Below are 22,557 nucleotides of genomic sequence, written 5' to 3' on the forward strand. Positions count from 1 at the left end.
GCAAGTTTCCCCTCTGACCTTGGAAGCCTAAGTGTCAGTTTTTTCAGAATCATTAGTCAATAAAAGACCACAGATTGCTCAACCAGGGACCTCCCTAGTAAAACCCAATCAGAAGCAGCCAGCTAAAATGCTTAACATTCCTAAGGGCAGGCCTAGAGGTAGAAGCTAGTTACACCCTACATGTGGGTTCTTAGCCCACCCTGCAATTGGTTATTTTCAAAGAAACACTAAATACTGTAATTGGGTCCCGCCAAAAGTAACGAACACTCTAAACAAAATGTATGGTTAAAGTTGCTGCCAATGATGTTATGCAATAATGATTGGATCACTGTACCTACGTCTCAATTTCCTGTAACTCCCCCTTCCCCAAAACCCATAAAAACCCTGCTCACCCCTTGTTCAGGGCTCTCAGCACAGATCCACTGCACTGGTGAAGTCTGTGAGCCCGAGCTTGAGCCCATAATAATAATAATAAAGCCCTTGCTTTTGCATGTGTGACTCAGTCTCCCGGGTGGTCTCTGGTTTTGGGGGACGATATTGTGATCTGGACATAACAATGACACTTTGTTAGGGACAAAAGGGAATCTTAGCTCCTTCCCACTCCCAACCAACCCAGGATCCTGTGAGTGTCCTTAAACATATAAAAACCTCTTTTATCTTTAATCCCTAAGAATACGTTGGCAATTATACTCCAAGCATATGGCCCTTAATATATATCCGAAGGGTCTCATGCCAGATTTTACTAAGGAGTAGTAAATGATTTCTTAATAACAACTAGCCCCTCAAGGTCCTGGAAACCTTCCTTCCAAAATTCCTTAGAGATTTACATTGTCCCTAACCTCCTCTCAACCTGACGGTATATAACCACTCCTCACAACCCCAGTGCAGCTCGTCCTGCCCACAACCTGTGGGCTGCACTGGGGTTCTGAAGAGTGACTGCTTATTGTAAGAGTTACTTGAGATGGAGACCAAGCGGCCACTTTGCTGTGGGGAGCTCCATGCATCGACAACTCCCACCCACAGACCTGGAATGTCCCATGTCTTTTGAAAAACAGCTGATCATGGAGTTCCAGCCTCCCCTCACCCTGATAAAAGAAACAATCAATCCCACACCGCCACGGTCCAAGGAGGCCCAGGCTTGGCATTCAGCCCACCAGAGATCAAACCCGGAACTTTTTCACCCATAAAAACCTTGCCCTCCTGTACCAGGCGCGACTTCCCTGACTCCCCTCACCCGAGTCACAGAGTCATGGAACCTTGCCCGGGAGCTGCAGACCCCAATAAAGGCTTCCCTTTGTTCTTGAACTTGGCCTCCTTCTTTCCTCTCGCCTCTGCATCCACCTATTAAATCTTACATGCTATGGAGTTGAGGGAGGTAAAGTCAAGAGGCAGTTTCTTAAAGGGATTGCCATATGCCAAATTAGACAGATTACTGGAGGCCTAGCTATCATCAAGCTAAAGTTGTTTTTCCCTTTAGCAATGTATTATCCTTAAGACAGTAGGGAGTTCCTGATTAGGGTATTGACAAGATTGCCCTTTTCTTGCAGTATTGTAAAGATATTTGTAAACTGATGCAAACTCTATCAGCTTTACCATTTGTTTTCTGTCCTTTCCTTTGTTCTTGGGCAGCCAGGAGTGACAGAGGAATATTACACCTGAGGGTGGGGGATATGTAACATATCCCCTTGTACTTTGCCCTCAGCCTGCCTCATCAACTCCAAAACGTCATCATGACCAATTAGAGGCTATAGGGTTACTAGCTCCAGGATGATAAACATTTGCCTAAACCTATAGTAATCTAAATATCGAAGATCAACCTTTCCTTGAGGTAAATTAAATACACCTCATAGAACGTGGATGGTCAAAGGAGGAATTGAGGATTGAAGACCATGAACTCTTTAAGGAGTTTAATAATTCTAATCAACAGTATCACCAAGATTCCAAGTACGGAAGAGGGAGGAAAAACTGTTAATTTAAAAAATATATATGACCAGACATGTCAGGGATTGTTTTGGATGGCTAAGTATGTCTTTCCTTCCCATGGTGTGATCTTCTCCCTAGGAGGGATTGCATTTAAAATATTAATGCTTGTTGCTCTGGTACTCTTTTTATGTGGCATATTTGCATATGCCAGAAAAACAAGACATCCAAGAAAATTTTGCTGGCCCAGACGTTCCGTTATTTCAGACCTCTGGCTCAAGCTCTGAACCTGTCGACAGCAGCTCCCCTATTATCCACCCCCCTTCAGCAGGAAGCAGTTAAGATTATTGTCCCAATTCCTAATGACAGTGAGGAGTTAATATGTTCAAAGGGCGAATATGATAGGAAAAGATAGGATTCAATAAACAGAGGGAAAGGTTAGGACCCAAGGTCCCTGGGTGGAGAAAAACATACTTTGGAACAATGCTAGGAGTGTCTGAACACAGCAAACCCCCTCAGGTGTAACGTTCCTTTTAAGAACATAACAGACATTACCAACTCCACCTCAGGTTTCCCTCAGGAACTGGACAACCCAGCTTCTACAGCTATCGAATCAGTAATTTTCCTGGGAAGGAACAGGGGGGATAGGCGGGCTGACTAGGATCTTACAAATTTCTGTGCCTAAAATAACCTATGATTGGAAGGTAAACCTGACTGTGAGGAGAGCCAACACTTGCTGAATGTTTGGGTGAGACTTCAAAAATAAAAGAAACAGAAATGAAAATGTAATCAACTTAGAAGAGGGATTGTGAGAAGGGAGAGGATTCATTTTCAGAAACACCAAATAAAAGTGGTGCTTAGTTATGTATAACATACAACTTTTTGGAGATGTAGGACTCACACCCCCTCCACCCACCACGTCCCAAACCTTTAGACACTTCACTTCCCGGTTAATGGGCCGCTTGTGCCAAAGAACAAAGGGATAGGGGACTGAAAGTCTCTGCAACACCTCAGGGAATGTACATTTGTTCCAATCAGACCAAGTCTTGCCTTACCATAGGCATAGGCCAAATCCAGATGCTGTCACCTCTGTAGTACTCAGCCAATGAGGATCCAGGGGAGGGACTTGCATGCTAGAAAATAAATCATCTGCTCTAACTGCCCTGTCTTTCGCTCTTTCAAGAACATTATTAAAGCCTCACTTCACATGCTCCGAGTCTCCACTTCCTTCGATCGGGTTCATGGGCTTATTTCTCAGTGTATCTGTGATATCAAAATTACATGGGGAAGGCAGCTAGAATAAAAAAGCCTAAAAGGTTCTTTACAGGATTGATAAAAAAAAAAATGGTGGGGAAAAGGAAATTTATTTCATGAAATTTAGGAGATGGTTAACTCTGCCCTGATAAAGCCAATGAAGAGCCGTGTGTGACATTGGTGCCATTACCACAGTGAGGCTCTGGCAACCTCCAGATAGGGACAGTGAGGCACCTGTGGTGACTGGTTGACACAGTGGGGGTCAAGCTGTGTGACCTGGGATACTAGCAGCAGAGTGGGAACAAGCCTGTGTTTCTCTGTGGACAGTGGCAACTGTCAACTTAACTTTTTTAAGGCCAACTGCTATGATGATCTGTTCTGAAGCTGGATGGAGCTCATTATATTATTCTACCTTCTTTGCATACATTTGAAATTTTCCATGGGGCACCTGGGTCGCTCAGCTGGTTCGGCGTCTGACTTCAGTTCAGGTCATGATCTCATAGTCTGTGGAATCGAGCCCCACGTCAGGCTCTGAGCTGTCAGCACAGAGCCTGTATCCTGCTTCCAATTCTGTGTCTCCCTCTCTCTCTACCCCTCCTCCACTCACACTCTGTCTCTCAAAAGTAAAAACATTTTAAAAAATAATAAAAATAAATAAAAATAAAATTGTCTTAAAATTAAAAAGACATTTTCCATAAACATTTTTTCATGAATGTTTTAAAAGGTCAAAATATATAGTGGTCTACACAAATAAATGCTTGAATAAAATATCTGGCACAAACGAAGCATATTTTACAAATATCTTAAATGTGTTCTAATCATTCAGACTTAGAAAAGAACTATTTCAATTTTTCTTTTTATTATAACATGGGCTAAATTTAAGAAGTTAGTCTTTTGACTTTATTTCCCAGAGTTAATAGAAGATCTAAATGACAATATAACTCATTATGAAAATATACTGAAAAGTACAAGAGCTGATGTAAAATGGTAATCAAGGTTCCAGGTATCATGGGATCAAAGTGAAGAATAAACCTGATCAGGCTGCAGCCTAACAGAACCAAGATGCACTGGTTTAGCAAGGTGCCATCAAGGAACAGGAAGACCATCCAATGTGTGGTGGCAAGTCACAGCGTGAGAAACACTGCCATCGGGCAACTGCCTACCCTTTCTTGTTTTGTAAATAAGTTTTTTCTTCATTTAATAACTTAGGTTTCTCTTTAACATTTCAAAATTAAAATAAGTCATCAGACAGGAGTCATTTTTACAGGTAAGGTAAATCACAGGATAATGTATTAGGAAAGTTTTGTTCCTTTTTAAATCAAAAAGCCTTCAGATGGTCAAGGATTGATGGACTGAAAATGACAAAGGTACATTTCAGATTTTCATCACTAATGAAAAAATAAAGCATTTTCATAGACCTAAAACTGTCAGTGCATTTAGATTTTGGTGAAGGAAAATTTAAAATACCTCTATAATAATACAATGTTAATAGAAATTGGCCATGTACTAGGTCATTTAATGAGCTACCATCATGTAAATATAAGAAAAGTAATTTCTTGGTCCAAATCAGTGAAACTTTAAAAAAGATTGTCTCTAGAGAACATTTTTTGAGAACAATGTTTTTTCAGACACATTCTGATACTCAAATTCACTTTATAACACAATTATAGATTAACCTTTAATTATATTTTTCTTAAAAAGCTGCGAGATTTCCATTTCTTCGGGAGACATTTTCACCACTGTGTTGTTCCATTCCACAGGTTAAGCTTTCTTCATTATTATTAAGAACTTCATACATGTTAGAGAGATTGCCATTCATTGCTTTTTCGTCTTTTCGAAAAGACACAGGGAGACTTGCTAGACTAAAGCTCACATCTTTAAAGGCATGCAACAAGAATATTCCCACAATGATTGTAAAGAAGCCGCTCAAAGTACCAATGACATCATCCGCAGGCATATCTTGCCACTCCTTAAAAAGAATAGCTGAACAAGTTAAAACTGATGTTGTAAAGAATACATAATATATTGGAGTCACAATGGAAGTGTTGAATATATCCAGGGCCCTGTTCAGGTAATTAATCTGTGTGCTCACACACACTATAAGGCTCAGCAGCAGAATCCAGGCCAGGGGGTGTTGGAGCACAGGTTTTCCAGCAAATAGCTCTTTGATAGCAATGCCCAGGCCCTTAACACAGGAGACTGAAAACGCTCCAATTACAGAACAGATTGTTATGTACACAAGAATGTTTGTCTGTCCATGGCGAGGTCCCACCACGAAGATTAAGATCAGTGACACAATGACCACAAGTGTTGCAAAGATCACAAAACCTGGAGGAGGCAAGAAAAGGCTTATTTAGTAAAGGTGTAAGTATTTTTAAAAAATTTTTTTAAATGTTTTATTTATTTTTGATACAGAGAGAGACAGAGCATGAGAGGGGGAGGGGCAGAGAGAGGAGGAGACACAGAACTGGAAGCAGGCTCCAGGCTCTGAGCTAGCTGTCAGCACAGAGCCTGACGCGGGGCTTGAACCCACGAATGTGAGATCTGACCTGAGCCAAAGCAGGAGGCTTAACCGACTGAGCCACCCAGGAACCCCAGTAAAGGTGTAAGTATTAAAAGAACCCCCTGAGAATCCAAAACTCAATAGGGAAGGATAAAAGGTATGGCCCTAAAAGAAATATTAGCTTTGTTTTGCTGCCCTAGCAAAAACACTCTGTGCTTCATATTCACAAACTGGTATACCACTAACATTTTTAACACAGCATTTTAGGCCCCATGATAAATTAGACCACAGAAAACAGATCAGGCTGATTCACAGCCACCTATTCTAGAAGATCTTGCTATTTCCTACCCACTGGAATGCTCTAATTCCAAGGATAAAAATCAGAAACTAGTAGAGAGAAATTATGAGATGACTCAACAACTTATAGGTGCTAAAAACACCTGTTATAAAGATCATCCTAAAAGGAGTACATTTTAAAAATATTTAGAGACAACCACAGGGGTAAACAGGAAATCATTAAATACTGCCAGGGTTCTCGTTGAATGTGGAGAACTGAACTTAGCATGGTAATAGCTAACAACCATGCAGCACCATGGGGCCAAACACTTTTCTCAGCAATTTGCACAGATTAATTCATTTAATCCTCACATCTACCCAATGTCAATACTATTATCTGAATTTTGAGAGGAAATTGAGCACAGAAGTCACTCCTTAAACTCTGCTAATAAAATAAATAGCAATAGGATTCTTAAAGAAGCAAATGTACAAAAACAAGAACAGGTAAAGGAGATGGCAGTCACATTATGAAAGCCAAAAGCAGAAGATAACTCATAACTGATAAAGCATATCCATGAAAGCTGAATCCCACATCAGCAGTGATCAAAGACTAGAATGTAACTCAGTTTGCAGCACATAACATTCCAATGATACAAGGGAGACTAAAAAACAGGAGGCCTGGCTGAAGGTCTTTAAAGAATTAAGATCCCAGGATCCCTGCTCAGTTCTGAACATCTGAGTGACTGTTCTTCCTGCCACAGTGAACTGGAAGACTCTGGGCCAGTTGAGTGTGGAGGTACCACACTAAAATAGGTTGGGATAAGGTTTATGTCTATGACGTTAACTCCCCCTGTCTCATTCAACTCTCAGGACTGAGGCAGCCAAGCAGGACGACTTTGCCGGGGTTTTGACAAGCCTGACTTTCAGAAGGCAGCCAAGGATTACCAGGAGAGGCATCAAAAAACCCAGAAAAACACAATGATAAAATACAAGAGCAACTGAAGCAAACAGAACTTGAAGAGGCAAAACTGGAGAAAAAGGTAAGGTCAACACTCACTTCTGCTTTCTCCCTTGCAAAGACTGCCAGTTCTAGAGAAGGGAATAAGGATGGGAATAAAGCCCAGAAGAAAGTGATGACCTGGGGCAAGTGGAAGTTTCAGTAGACTAGGCAAAAATAAACCTTGGTTTTGGGCTGCCTAAGAAGCTACGAAACAATGGGCCAAGATTCCAGGAAGGAAGGAACTGAAGACAAGTGAGCCCAAATTTCTGTGTCCAACTCCCCTAAAGGCATTGGTGGGCACAGAAGCTTCACATGCCTAGGTTAGAGAAGCCAAGTGGAGAGCCTGGTGAAAAGGCGAGAGAGCTGAGTGAGGAGGCGTGCAGTCTCGGAGTGCTAACACAGACACTGCCACTCAGATTTCACCAAGGTGGGAGGTCTAAGTAAACATCCGAGGCTATCAGTTAAGAGAAAGGACTTTGATCTAGAATATAAACAAAATGGAAAGACATCAGCCCCTACAAAGATAGAAGCACAGTTTAAGTTAATCTCTACTTGTATCTACCCAACAGAAGAAATTTAGGTTCTCTCTGAAGAGAGATCACTTAGAGCCTTTATACTTTTAATATTGTAGGTCCAGCATTTATCTGAAACTGCCAAAAGACAAAGTTAAGTGACTGAAAACAAAAGAAAAAATGCAGCCCACAAATAATCTTGATGTTGAAATTTGCAGAAAAATTTTAAAATGACCAGGACTCTCTCAGGACTTGTTACACACCACCATGCATGTAGTTGACAATACTGTACTATACCTATGTGAAATGTTGAGAGGACGAATTTTGTGTTGTGTTTGACACACACACCAAAGAATAAAAACAAGCTCTTGGAAACTAATAAATAGCACAAATAATAGCTGGAAGACAAAACTGAAGAAATCTCCCAGGACACAGAGCTAAAAGGAAAAATAGTTAAAAACAGGGAAATATATATATATGAAAACTCATGGTATAGTCAAGGAGGTCCTTCAACAGAAGAATAAGAATTTCACAAAGAGAAAACAAATCAAAGGACAAACTGATTTCCTAGAGTGAGATACACATTTCCAGATTTTTAAAAATCCATCAAGTACCTAGCACAATGAATAAAACTAGCCCACAGCTAGGCAGATCAGTGGAAAATTTCAGATGACAAGAGCAAAGAGGACATCCTAAAGGTTTCTAAAGATAAAAGATGGGTCACATATAAAAAATAATCAATTGTGTTTGACTTCTTAGTGGCAACACTGGAAGTGAGAAGACAATGAGGTCACATAAAGACATTTATATATGTATATAAGGTCTCAAAAAGTCTCATCTCTTCTGTGCCTTTCTCCTCCTCCTACAACAGTGGCTCCAACCAAAATGAATGCATAAACCCAGGATTCAGAGCCAAAAAAACCAGAAAGTGGCGGGAATCTTCTAAGATGCTGATGAAGGAAAATCTAGAAAGAAAAATGTGCTAGCAGCCTCAAGATACCAGTCTAGACTGAGGCCAAATGAGGCTCTGGGAGAGATTTCCAGAAGAGATGAAACTGTAGAATACCTAATGTGTTTGAAATTACTGAGGGGAGAATTTTTTTTAATGATTTTTATTTATTTTTGAGAGACAGAGAGAGACAGTGCAAGCAGGGGAAGGCCAGAGAGGGAGGGACACACAGAATCCGAAGCAGGCTCCAGGCTCCGAGCTAGCTGTCAGCACAGAGCCTGACGCGGGGCTCGAACCCACAAACCGTGAGATCATGACCTGAGCCGAAGCCAGACGCCCAACTGACTGAGCCACCCAGGGCGCCCCCTGAGGAAAGAATTAAGATCATTGGAAAACAGCTTCAAGATGGACTGATAAATTCACAGAAAAGTTATCAAACAATAATATCCTTATCAGCAAAGGAAATGTAATCACAGTGTATCATATGTCTAAACTGGGAATAAAAGTTATGTAGTGATTATAATGTAAATAAATCATTGAAACAAAACTAAGTATATACAACAGGTAGTAGATGATGCCTAAAGCTAAAGAGAGTAGCAGTCACATAAGCATGTTATTTAGAGACAAAGAGTTAAAGAACAAAATAAACAAGGGAATAGGGGCTGAAAGGGGAGTAAAACCACCACTATTTTTCATAATAAGCCATGTAGAACAATTTGCCTCTTTACACGCACATATAATTTTAGTTAAAATAACAATACAGCTTTTCTTATTTCTTACCTGGATCTCCTAGCTTGTGAGACATTTCATTTAAAGTCTCAATCTCCTCTTCTTTTGGAGCATGAATGACCATAACTGTAGATCCTAGAATACTTAATAAGCATCCAATTTTCCCATGAAGATTAAGTCTTTCATTTAGAAAGTATGAAGAAAGAATGGCACTAAAATGGTGAAAAGGAGTGTACAACATTTAAATAATCAGTCACTTTTCTCATATTTAAATATCAACACAACTAAGAATTTTAAGTTATTGAAAAACTAAAACACTGTGAACTTATAAAGATTCTGGCTTTCAGGTAAAGCTAAAATGAAAGTTTCCAAAGAAACACTGGTTTCATCATATACTAAACCATCATAGTTACCATATTTCTACTGTAGAAAATCAATATGAAACTTACAAAAAATGGAGCTGTGGCACAAATTTATAGGCTAAGAATATAGGTCCAAACCAAATTTCATGCTTAAAATTTGCTCAATTTATTTATCCATACTGGTTGATGCATACTTCCTATGTGTTTGTGTAATTCTGTATAATTTGCCTACTAATTATCAAGTGAAAAACATTTTTTGATGTTTATTTTTGAGAGAGAGAGAGGGAGAGACAAGAGCATGATTAGGGAAGGGGCAGAGAGTGAGGGAGACACAGAATCCAAAGCAGGCTCCAGGTTCATCACAGAACCCAACATGGGGCTCAAACTCACGAACTGTGAGATCATGACCTGAGCTGAAGTTGGATGCTTAACTGACTGAGCCACACAGGTACCCCTAAATTATCAAATTTTAATACAGTATAGTCAATTTAATTTAAATTAAAAATAATATATAATGTAAACCTATAAAAATAATGGCATAATATATAGAAATTAAGGGTAAAAGATAATGTACCATAATATATCATTACATGTTACATAGTATCTTGAAAAATTATATAATTTACATATAATATCAATTTATATATGTACACAAACTATGTTGGAGAAAAAAGTTTTTTAAATGTATTGATCAACTTTGACAATAGTAGCCAAACTTCAGTATGAGCTTAGCTGTTGGGGCTAAGCATTAAGATAACAGAAAAAGGACAAGTCTTGGACTATTCCAAATGAGTATCCCAAACCAGGCTTCAGAGGCACATAATCTTGCATAAAATCATTGATTTTCTGTAGTATGTATAGAAACTGATTTATCATCAACCATCATCTATCAAAGTGTACATGTCTCAAAGGATAAATGTTTCAACAAGTCCAATTTGAAATCATAAAAAATTGTAATAAAAGTAGAACCATCACTGGCTCTGAATACAAGCAAGAAAAGCATAGAAGCATTCTCTCCCACAAATCAACTGCATGCCTATGCACAAAAGATAATCCTTTAAAAGCAAATTAATACACAGCTAAAAAAAAAAGTTCTCAAGATTGTTTAAATATAAATTATTCTGAGCATGTATAATTAGATGGTACTGAATACTTCATGGACTAAAATACTGAATGCTGTTTCTACATATGAAATGTAGTGTCCTTACCTTACTAGGACGCTGAGAGCTCCTAACGGAGTCACTAGGGTGGCTGGTGCAAAGGCATATGCAGCAAAGTTGGCCACCTCACCTGCTCCCACTTGGGAGATAGACAACAAAAGAAACTCTCAGATAGGAACAAATCACTCAAGATGGAAATGCCTGCATTTTCTTTTCATATAGAAATAGAGTTGACCCATGAACTGAACAGGAGTTTAACCTTTTCCACTCACATATACATTTTTAACCACTGTAGATGTAGTCTGTATGATTTTCTTAATATTTTCTCTAGTTTATTGTTAAGAATGCAGTATATGAAAAAAACATAAAGAAAGAATAGAAGTATATGATACATATAACATCCAAGATACGTGTTAATCAATTATTTACGTTATTGGTTAAACCTCTGGTCAATAGTATGCTAACAGTAAAGTTCTTAGCGAGTCAAAAAGTTATTTGCAGATTGTCAACTGCACAGGGGGTTGGTGCCAGTAACTCCCATGTTGTTGAAGGGTCAACTATACACACACACACATACACACAATTTCAACTGTACTTAGTAATTTCTATATTTTCTCCCAGCTAGTCATAAAAATCTCCTATAAATTATCAACATTAAAGTTCAAACCAATTGGAAACAAATCTATAATTTTAACAGGAAGAGATCTAATTTATGCTTAGATACAGATTTTTTAAAATAAAAATTTGATATCTATATCCCATGACAACAAATACAAACCAATTAAAAGCAACGAAAACTGGTGTAAAAGTACTTCTCCCAAGTCTTTTTCACTAGCTTTTTCTGTTTTTAAAACTCAACTATTGTATTCAAAATAGGTACCTACAATGTGTCAGATGCTGTTGTAGTATTAGGAAATACAGCAGTGAGCAAAACAAAGATACTGTTCTCCTACAATTTACATTTTACGAGGGAAAACGGGCAAAATACAAGTCAAGTGGTTAGCCATGCAGTGCAGAAAAACGAAGTGACAGAAAGGAATGTAGTGCTGCTGAGGGCAGGATCGTGGTGCCAAAACAAGGGCACTCTTGATGGGAAACTTTTAACCAGTCTGGTATGAAGTGAAATATTTACCTGCAGCTACCTGGGGCGGGGGAGACTGTCCCAGTGAGTATATAAGAAAAACCTCTGACTTGAAGTCAAGGTCTTATGTCTGAACAGCAAGAAAGGCAGGATGGCTCCAGTAGAATGAGCAAAGGAAGAGTAGCCCAGGAGTCAGAGGTAGCCAGGGTCACATGGTACAAGTCCTTTGAGAGTCCTGATAAGGATTTCATCTGAGTTGAACAGCCACTGGGGAGTCTTATGCAGGAGAAGGATGTGATCTTATAGAAAGATCACTCATGGCTACCAAAATGGTTATACCATCTCAAAGATGAAGCCATGCATGTCGAAGTACGCATGGCTGGTACACTGAAACTGCGATCAGGTATTAAAAGGAGAAAAAAAAAGAAAAGACCAAATGGTTATACCAAACTTCACTTAGTAGAGTAAAAGAGCTCCCTTTGTCCCACTTGGTGATACCGTCAGATTTAAAATTTGCTAATCTGTTAATGGGGATTGGGATTATTTTTTAATTCTTTCAATTTGCATTTCCCTTTTTCATGAAGCAGCTGGTCAACTTTTTTTCCTGTCTGCCAGTAAAGCTACTTGTTTTCTCTTACTGATTTGAGGTGTTTTTATATATTTTGGATATAAATCTTTTGTGGGTTAAAAATTTCCCTAGGCAGGAGAGTCCTTGACAAGGTACAGGGTACAAGATCCATAACATAGATGGAGAGGTTAGCCTAAGCAGTAGGAGGACGTTTTTCTTTGTAACAAGGAAGAGGGATGAGAAAAAAAGTAAGGTTTCAGATTTGGTGTGGAAATGAAGGGAGCTCTTGATGGCTTTTATTCTCTCAAGTAGAAGGCCTACCACTATTTGGGAATGTGGAAGCCAGTGGAGTTAGAGTTAAGAGGGAAATAGAGAAAGTTTAAAACAGACTCACTGATACTTATTTTATTTTTATGTATTTGAGAGCGAGAGCGAGAGCCAGAGTGAGTTTGAGAGAGAGAATTCCAAGTAGGCTCTGTGCTATCAGCACAGAGCTCAACACGGGGCTCAATTTCATGAACTGTGAGATCGTGACCTGAGCCAAAATCAAGTCAGATGCTTAACTGACTGAACCACTAAGGTGCCCCTTATTTAACTTTTTAATGTATATATATTTGCAACCTCCCTCTCCCTGCAGACTGATTTTTAGGGCAGTTTAACTACTCTGCATGACACCACAACAGTCGATATGTCATTATACATTTGTCCAAACCTACAGAATGTATGTACATCAAGAGTGAACCCAGAAACCTAATGGAGGACCAGGGGGAGGGGAAGAGGGAAAGAGAGTTGGGGAGAGAGGGACGCAAAACTTGAGACTACTGAATACTGAAAATGAACTGAGGGTTGAAGGGGAAGGGGGAGGGGGGAAAAGAGGTGGCGGTGATGGAGGAGGGCACTTGTGGGGAAGAGTACTGGGTGTTGTTTGACAATAAACTATTAAAAAAAAAGAGTGAACCCTAATGTAAATTATGGACTTTAGGTGATTGTTATGTATCAGTGTAGGTTCATCACCTGTAGAAAGTGCACCACTCTGGTGTGGAGTACTGATGCATGTGTATGGGCTGGGAGCATATGGGTAATCTCTGTACCTTCTCCTCAATATTGCTATAAACCTAAAACTGCTCTAAAAAAAAAAAAGTTAACTAAACAACAACAACCAGAAAAAAAGTAAATAAAAAAAACCCAAAAATTTCCCAAGGCATTTATCAGAGTGTGCTAATACAAAGCCCTGGAACTGGAGGAGCTTCAGAATATTGGAGAGGTACAAGGATATGATGAAATGGAACTAGCAGCAAAGAGGTGCTATCTGGAAAAAGAAAAATGTGAAAAAATTATTTAAGAGTTTTTATCCAAGGTGAAGCAAGTGCTTTTACTGAAATGTTGGAAGAAAACATCACAATACAGTTAAAACAGCTGAAAGCTGAGGTAGTATCAAAGAATAGCTTTTGTAAATAAAATCATTTCACGAATGAAAGTTACATGAGAAAATCCCATCAAAGGAATGAATACTGATAAGCTATTGTCTGGAATACTTTTGTATTGTTTTATATTAACTCTTTTTTCCATAGTGTTGGCAATTTGACATCCATGAGGTATCAACTTAATAAAACATTTAGTAGTATTTTGAATTAAAAAACAAAACATTACAATAATTTTTGCCACACTCTGTAAGTGCCTTTTCATTCTCTTGAACTCTTGATGGTGCTTCCTAGTTGTTTGAGAAGTGTTATTAATTCCAGTATATTTAATATAGTGTTATTAGTTTCAGGTGTTCAATATAGTGATTTGGCAATTCTATACATTACTCAGTGCTCACCTTAAGTATACTTAAAAAAATTTTTTTTTAAATTTTTTAGAGAGTATATGAGTGGGGGAGAGGGGCAGAGGGAGAGAGAAGAGAGACACAAAGCTCGAGTCCACAACCCCAGGATCATGACTTCAGGACACTCAATGAAGTGAGTCACCCAGGAATCCCTTAAGTGTATTCTGAATACTTTTCACCTATTTCACTCATCTCTTATATGGGAGATCTTTCTCAAAATTCTTTATCCTTTAAATTCTTTAGTGTTCTCTTTCACATTTAAGTTTATAAACCACCTAGAGTTTGATCTTTAAGTATGCAGTGAGGTAGAAATCAATTTTTTTTCCCATATGGATTGTTACAATAATAATATATACTGAAAAGCACATTTCTCTATTTCAATACCATCTTTGAAATAAATAAATATACTGTTTTTGGGTCTGTTTTAGGGTTCTCCATTCTTTTCTATTGGTTTATGTATTTTGGCATAGTACCATACTCACTTAGTGTAAGTAATAAATCTTAATACCTAATAGAATAAGAATATCTTTGCTTTAGGGGCACCTGGGTGACTCAGTTGGTTAAGAAGCCAACTTTGGCTCAGGTAATGATCTCATAGTTTTTAAGTTTGATCCCCACATTGGGCTCTGTGTTGACAGCCGGGAGCCTGGAGCCTGCTTTAGATTCTGTGTCTCTCTCTCTGGCCCTCTCCTGCTCATGCTTGGTCTCTCTCTCAAAAATAAATAAACATAAAAAAAAAAGTATTTCTGCTTTACTTGGACCTCTGTATTACCATTCAAATTTTTAAATCAACTTACCTGTAGCACATAAGCACCTACAGTTTTAAATGGAATAGCACTTAACCTGTCACTATGGAGAGAAATGTTGACTTTCCAATAATGAATCTTTCAATCCATGAAAATAATGTATCCCTGAATTTATCTTCTTCCCATTTTTTCCCTGGGTATCTTTCCCATCTTTTGTTCGATTTAGAATTAAGTAATTCCAGTTTTTAAGAATTATATGCAAATGGCACCATTTTAACATTTCATTTTCTAATTGTTCTTGATAATACAGAAATACAATTTTATAATTTATCCAAATTTATATATCATTTGGATTTTTTATCCCCACAATCATACAATCAGTAAATAACAAGTTTATATATTTCTTTCTAATTCTATTTCTACCCTCTTGCCTTATTGCATTCATTAAGAAATTCTTTCAAAATGCTGAAGGAGTAACAATAGGTCATTTGTTCCCAGTTTCAAAAAGAAAGTCCTCAATATTCCATTTTCATATTTATTTTGATTGTTTTGGTTTTGCTGGTCTTGAAATTACTTATTTGAAATGTTTTTAGTTATGAATAGTTGCTCAATTAAAATTTAGTAAACAGAAATGATCATTAATTTTTCTCCTTCAATTTGTTAACATCATTAATTAGTGATTGGTTTTCCAAAGCTATGCCAACTTTGCATCCCTAAAATAAATCGGATTTGTTCATAATTTATTTAGGATTTTTGCATATAAGTTCACAAATGAGACTAGACTATTTTTCCTTTCTTATACTGAGTCAGGTTTTGGTATTCAGATTAAGCTAGTTTTCTTAAGAAGAGTAGGGGAATATTTTTCTATTTTTTCTATTTATTAGGAAATTACTCATTTGAAGTTATTTCTTTTAAAAATGACCACACGGGGGGCACCTGGGTGGCTCAGTTGGTTAGGCCTCCGACTTCAGCTCAGGTCATGATCTCACATTCGTGGGTTCGAGCCCCACGTCGGGCTCTGTGCTGACAGCTAGCTCAGAGCCTGGAGCCTGTCTTCAGATTCTGTGTCTCCCTCTCTCATGGTGTCTCTATCTCTCAAAATAAATAAAAACCATTAAACAATTTTTTTTAAATGACCACAGAACTTGCCAATGAAAGCATCAAGGCCCAGGGCTTAATATATGCAAAGGTTTTAAAACTACAGATCCACCTAAATTAACTCAGAAGAACATTTGCCTATTTTATCTGTTTTTATATTTACTAAAATAAAACTGTTCAAACATCCTATTGATATCTATAAAACTCTAGTTACATCACCAGCTACTCTGCCTTTTTTTTTCCTCCATCAGTTTCAACAAAAGGTTTAAAAATTTCATTTAGATCATAGACCCAAATGTTGGTTTTAATACCTTTTGTTTTCTATTTGATTTTAGCTCTTTACTTCCCTCTACATTTTTGGGCTTATTTTGCCATTCTTTTTCTTTTTTCTTGAACTAGATGCCTCCCCTTTCCTATTTTTAATTATATTTATTTAACACTATAAATTTTAATTATTTAGTAAAAGTCCACACGTTATAATATTTTGTATTTGCACCATGTTTTCTAGTTTTCATTTTGACTTCTTTGTAACCTAAGTGTATTTCTAAATTTCAACACGTGAAGATTTTTATGTATTCTTTTTGTTACCGATTTCTAATGTAATTATAATGATCTATGAAAATATTCCATTAAATCCTTTGAAAACTTTAAGACTGGCTTTATGTTCTAGTAAATAGTCGATTTGTTATAATTATTTATTTCATTATAAATATTCCTTCCATATGCCCTTGAAAACAATGTAGATCAGTGACATGTCCAAGAAGTTTGTTAAATTTGCTCTTCGAATGTTCTATAGACTTAAAAATTTTACTCTTCTTACCCTATTAGTAAAGGTGTTATATTAATATTTCACCAATGGTATTAGATTTGTCTATTTCTCCTGTTTCTGTGTCAACTGCTGTTTTCGATATTTCAAGGCTATATTATTAAATAAAATTAGAACTGTTAAAGTTTCCTGATAAACTGAACCTTTTATCTTTATAAAATAATCCTCTATCTACAGTATTGCTTTTTGCTTTGAAGTATATTTTATCTAGCACTCTCATCAATCTCAACTTTCTTTAAGGGTTTTTCCATCTTTCTGTTTCAGCCATTCTACATCCTTGTTTTATATGTGCGTCTTGAAAAAGACATGTAGTTTTTATTTATTTTTATAATTCCAATACAATAATTTGATACTGAGTCCCATTCTTGATAGCACATGACTCTGATCCTTATTAGTAGCCCAATTCAAAAGTTCACTCTCTCCTGCCCGCTCTGAAGTCTGCGATTACATCTAGAGAAGTGTCTTACCATTCTGAGCTCTATGCCTTTCTCTGGTCTTGGTTAGGTAATTCATTACATGTTGAATCTTTCATGCTTTCAGAGGTTGTTTTTTATATTCTATCCAACCTTTTAACTTGTTTCCAGCATATCTTATCAGTTCTACCTTCGAAATAAAATTCAGAATTCTACCACTTCTTAACATACTCACTGCAACTCCCTAGGGTCCATGCCATCATCACCTCTTAACCTCATTATTTCAATAGCTTCCCACCTGGTTTTCTTGCTTCTTCTCCCATGTGGGCTATTCCTCAACACAGCAGCCTGAGAGATCTTTTTAAGACCTAAAGCATATCATGTCACTCCTTTGCTCAAAAGTCTCCAATGACTTCCCACACATTAAAGTCAGAGTCCCTTCTGTGATGTATAAACCTCATACTTCTCTGAACTTATCCCTTGCTATTTCCCCCACATTCACTCTCTTGCTGTTCTTGCCTCTTTAATGTTACTGGAGACTTTAATAATCCAGTGCTGCATACAGCACTCCAAAATTTGGCAGCTTAAAACAAAAGCCATATTTCCTAATGGTCAAGATCCCATGATTTCTCATAGTTTCTGTTGGTGAAGATTTCAGAAAGGGATCAAAAAGTACTTCTCAGGGTTTTTCAAAAGGGTTATAGTCAAAAATATAAGCTAGGACTGCAGTCATCTGAAGGCTGGATTTTCCTGAGTAAGCAATCCAAGCAAAGCCACATGCCTTTTGGTGATCTGACCTCAGAAGTAACACATCATCACTTCTTTTGTGTTCTATCACCACACTGGGCCAGCACTAATTCAGTGTGAGAGGGGATTATAAAAAAATGTGAATACCAGGGGGCAAATATCGTTGTGGGATGTCTTGCAGACTGCCTATCACACTTCAAAAGATCGGGCATGGTTCACCTCCTGACCTTCATATTTACTGTTTCCTCCTGCTTAAAATGTTCCTCCCCCCAATATTCATATGGCTAGCCCCCTCATTTCCTTTATAACTTTTATCCATCGATCCTTCATGTTACATCCCTTCCCTACTTTACTTGTAGCAAATGTTGGCATTTATCACTAACATTTTAATTTATATTGTTTATTATTTGTCTTCCATCTAGAATGTTAAGTCTTATGTGTGCAAGGGTTTTTCTGTTTGTTTCAAGTTTATCTCCAGCACCTACAATAACACCTGGCATACAAGAAAACAATTAACTATTTGTTGAATGAATAGTCCTATCAGTCTTTTTGTTATTTCAAATGCCCTTAAGCTATATTATAAAGAACATTTATTTACATAATTTAATCCTCAGTACTTTGAAGGCTCGTTGTCCTAAATATCATTGATTCTATGTACTTTAAAAAAAAATATTTATTTATTTTTAAGAGAGAGACAGAGTACAAGTGGAGGAGGGGCAGAGAAGGAGGAAGTCACAGCATCTGAAGCAGGATCCAGGTTCTGAGCTGTCAGCACAGAGCCTGATGCAGGTCTCGAACTCACCAAATGTGAGATCATGACCTGAGCTAAAGACAGCCGCTTAACCCACTGAGCCACCGCTCTATGTACTTTTTTACAGGTAATCATCAAAATAAATATGGACACTCTTATCAAATGGATACCTCTTTTCCATTTTTCATTCCAATTTGGAATGAAAGTCAATGAAAGGGGAGGAATTAAAAATGACATTTTCTACAATCTTTTTTAAAAGTTTATTTCTTTATTTTGAGAGAGAGAAAAAGAGCTGGCAAAGAGAAGAGAGGCAGAGAGAATCCCAAGTAGGCTCTGCACTGTTGGCACAGAGCCAACAATCCCATGAACTATGAGATCACAATCTTGGCTGAAAATGAGTCAGATGCTTACCCAACCGAGCCATCCATAGAGTGAGTACCCCTCTATGATATTTTACTATCAAAGTTATCTTTTTAAACTGAGAATTAAAAACAACAACAAAGGTTTATTAAACATGTTTTAATCAGACAGGTAAGTCTTCTCATTCAAATCAAACTATTAAACTGCTTGCTAAATGACTTTTACTGGCTTAAGTTTTACGTATTGTGAGTACTGTTCATTAAAAAACAAGAATTTAAGGGATGCCTTGGTGGCTTAGTTAAGTGTTCGACTTCGGCTCAGGTCATGATCTAATGGTTCTTGAGTTTGAGTCTCGCGTCGGGCTCTGTGCTGACAGCCTGGAGCCTGCTTCAGATTCTGTGTCTCCCTCTCTCTCTGCCCTTTTCCCACTGGCTCTCAATCACTGTCTCAAAAATAAACATAAAATTTAAATAAAAATTAAAAATAATTAAATTTAAATGCTTAAAATGTGCTAGTAATGAGGCTGTACTAGTATATGCAAATATTTTAATATACAATTCTATTTTCTTAAAATGTTCTCTATACATACTTGATAGCAATCCAGCCCACCACAACCATTCTTTAAGATATGCATGGCCACCTTGACCTGTGAATGAAAAAATATTTCACTTTTTGGGAAGATTATCAGACTCATAAATTTATGACAACTAATATCAATGACAAATTTTAAAACATCTTATTTGTTGATGATTATTACTTTGAATAAAGGTTCCATCATGACTGTATAAGGAGATTTCTTAGATAGTATTTTTATGATTTTCTTAGAAAAGGGGATGATGATAATGAGAATGTTACCATTTTTAGGTTTGCACTATACTACAAACCTCATTCCTTAAGTGAATTAATCCTTATATTCAGTCCATACTTCATTCTTTTGTTTCATGAACTCAGCTTCAATAAACCAAGTAAAGAAAATGAATGAGGAAGAAGTGCCCCAGCTTCAAATGAATTAGTCTGAAAGTGGATAAGCCGTGTATGTGTGGGTTAGCCGTGTATGTGTGGGTTATGAGGCAATTACCTTGGAGAAAGGTATATATTGACCATACATAAAAAGTTGAGCATTAATCACAATCTGGAGCTACTAGGATGCTCACCCTCCTTTTCTACTTGTCTTTCTTGCCAACAAAACTAATAAAATCAGGAAGCAACTAGTACTTAAGCCATTGTCCAAAAGAAAGTCAATGCAAATGAACATTTTAACAAACATAGCCATCATGGACAATGAAAGTACCTTAGACAAGAATGAGGAATATACTTGTTCAAGCAATATATGCCAATACGCTCTCCTTTGCCCACTAACCTCTAATAGGGGCTGCTATTTTTAGAAGGTTTGATTAGCTCTGGCCATTAAGATGGCAAAGGAAAAAGGGAGAAGGTGTTTTGTTTTTTTGTTTTTATTTATTTATTTATCTTTTTATTTTTTACTACCAAAGCAGGTCTTCCTGTGAGGTCAGAACCAGATCTAGAACTTAGCAGAGGCTGAGTGATAAAACACGGCCAGGATGCAACATCATGCTATTGTGAATGTGCCAAAGTCAAAGTGGAGTTAATTCATATCAAGTATCCCCCAAGTTCTTGTGACTTGTCAGGAGTTTCTGAAGAAACAACCTATACCATCCTTTAGAAATTCACTGAACAGAGTACTCTTCAACTGGGGGAAGCCTCTTTCCTTCTTGCCAATTGAGATCATCGGGAAAATGTCTTAAGGTAAAAGTAAGACTTCTATTACACTGGACAAAAAATCTTAGCTTTCAGTAAATTTCTGATTCTATTCATAAATCCTTATTTCCTTCTCCACAGAAATATAAAATTTAAGATTGGATGCTAATTGGACACTGGTCCCTCTTTCCACCTCGAAAATAACTGTAGGAGTGAATAGTTAGCTTATACTGACATTGTCTCACTTTTACTTTTCTCATTACAAAACTGATGTTTGATTCTCTATAGACATTTACAAGCCTTGCATAGTTCAAAGTTTCAAATACACCAACTAGGAATAAGATGTGGTCATCTATCATCAAAGAACCCGAGTAACAAGCATACACTGATATCATTTCACAGTCACAGGGCATAGCCTACCTGCTCTCATGGAACCTTTCTTGGCAAGGCGCAGAAGACCTTTTTTTTTCAAAATGAAACTCCCGCCAATGAAAATGCTGGAGCTCATAGCCAATCCCAAACCAATGTAAAAGTCATAATTTCCACGCCCCTGGATCATTTCGTTTGTTACTGAAGAAGTTCTTGTGAATCACATTGATCACAAAACAGAGAAACCACTGGTGCTAGAGGCAGGATTATGCAGTCTTCAAATCTAAACAGTGCAAAAATAAAGTGAGATTTTTCAGAGAATGATCATGATAGTCCAAATGCAACTCAAAAATTTACTCCATTTCTCTCCTCATAAAGGAATATATTTACTATTTATAATTTACCACTAATATAATTCTATATCTTCCAGTTATTGCAAAAGATAGGATTATGATATAAAACCATACTAAAAATCAAACTCATAGAATCAGTGAAAAGACTGGTGGCTACCAGAGGGAGGGATAGAGGGGTGACAGAAATGGCGGAAGGTGTTCAAAAGATATAACATAAGGAAGTTTGGGGGTATAATGTACAGTATGGTGACTATAGCTAAAAATACTGTGTTGTATATTTGAAAATGGATAAGAAAGATCTTAAAAGTTCTCATCCCAAGAAAAAAATGTATAATTGTGAAGTGATAAATGTTAACTGAATTTATTGTGATGATCATTTTATAATATATATATATATAATCATTATGTTGTATACCTTAAGCTAATACAATGTTTTATGTCAGGGATAACTCAATAAAACTGAAAAAAAATTCTATTTTTATATGTTGATACTAAATTTAAAATTTAAATTAGTTTTTTAAATTTTTTTATAGTTTATTTATTTTTGAGACAGAGAGAGACGAGCACGAATGGGGGAGGGATAGAGAGAGAGGGAGACACAGAATCTGAAACAGGCTCCAGGCTCTGAGCTGTCAGCACAGAACCCGCTGTGGGGCTCAAACCCACGAATCGTGAGATCATGACCTGAGCTGAAGTCCAACGCTTAACCAAATGAGCCACCCAGGCGCCCCTTAAATTAGTTTTATAAACTCTAGTTTCATATTTAAATAATGGTCCCAATCTTAGTTGACAGTCCCAAAGTAACAAAACTTTGTTGTTAAGAAAAAATCTACTACAGAATGAAAACCAGGCATAAAGATATACATATTTAGTTTATAAATACATTTACCAGTTTCACAACATGTCCTTTTTGAATAATCTATACAGAGAAACTCAAAATTTTTTCACCCATACATTTTCTTCTTAGAAATCTATGTAGATATAGCAGATGGTAATTTATTTCTTATTTAGCCTATTTGGCGGTGTGTAGCGAGAA

At 37.2% G+C, this 22,557-nt stretch overlaps 1 protein-coding gene across 4 annotated transcripts in view; it reads right to left on the reverse strand.

Moving 5' to 3' along the window:
* Positions 1-4,012: 4,012 nt before the first annotated feature.
* Positions 4,013-22,557, reverse strand: part of NIPA2 (NIPA magnesium transporter 2) — a 28,544-nt gene continuing 9,999 nt past the window's right edge. For all 4 annotated transcript variants that reach the window (XM_029951338.1, XM_029951336.1, XM_029951337.1 and 1 more), the window contains 5 exons: positions 21,220-21,451; positions 19,670-19,726; positions 10,714-10,804; positions 9,195-9,355; positions 4,013-5,502 (listed from right to left, as the gene is read on the reverse strand). In XM_029951338.1, the coding sequence (XP_029807198.1) occupies positions 4,868-5,502; positions 9,195-9,355; positions 10,714-10,804; positions 19,670-19,726; positions 21,220-21,358 (1,083 nt within the window). In that variant the 5' untranslated portion in view covers positions 21,359-21,451 and the 3' untranslated portion in view covers positions 4,013-4,867. The remainder of the gene's footprint in view (positions 5,503-9,194; positions 9,356-10,713; positions 10,805-19,669; positions 19,727-21,219; positions 21,452-22,557) is intronic.

The sequence above is a fragment of the Suricata suricatta genome, chromosome 9 (assembly GCF_006229205.1).
Source record: "Suricata suricatta isolate VVHF042 chromosome 9, meerkat_22Aug2017_6uvM2_HiC, whole genome shotgun sequence".
NCBI lineage: Eukaryota > Metazoa > Chordata > Mammalia > Carnivora > Herpestidae > Suricata > Suricata suricatta.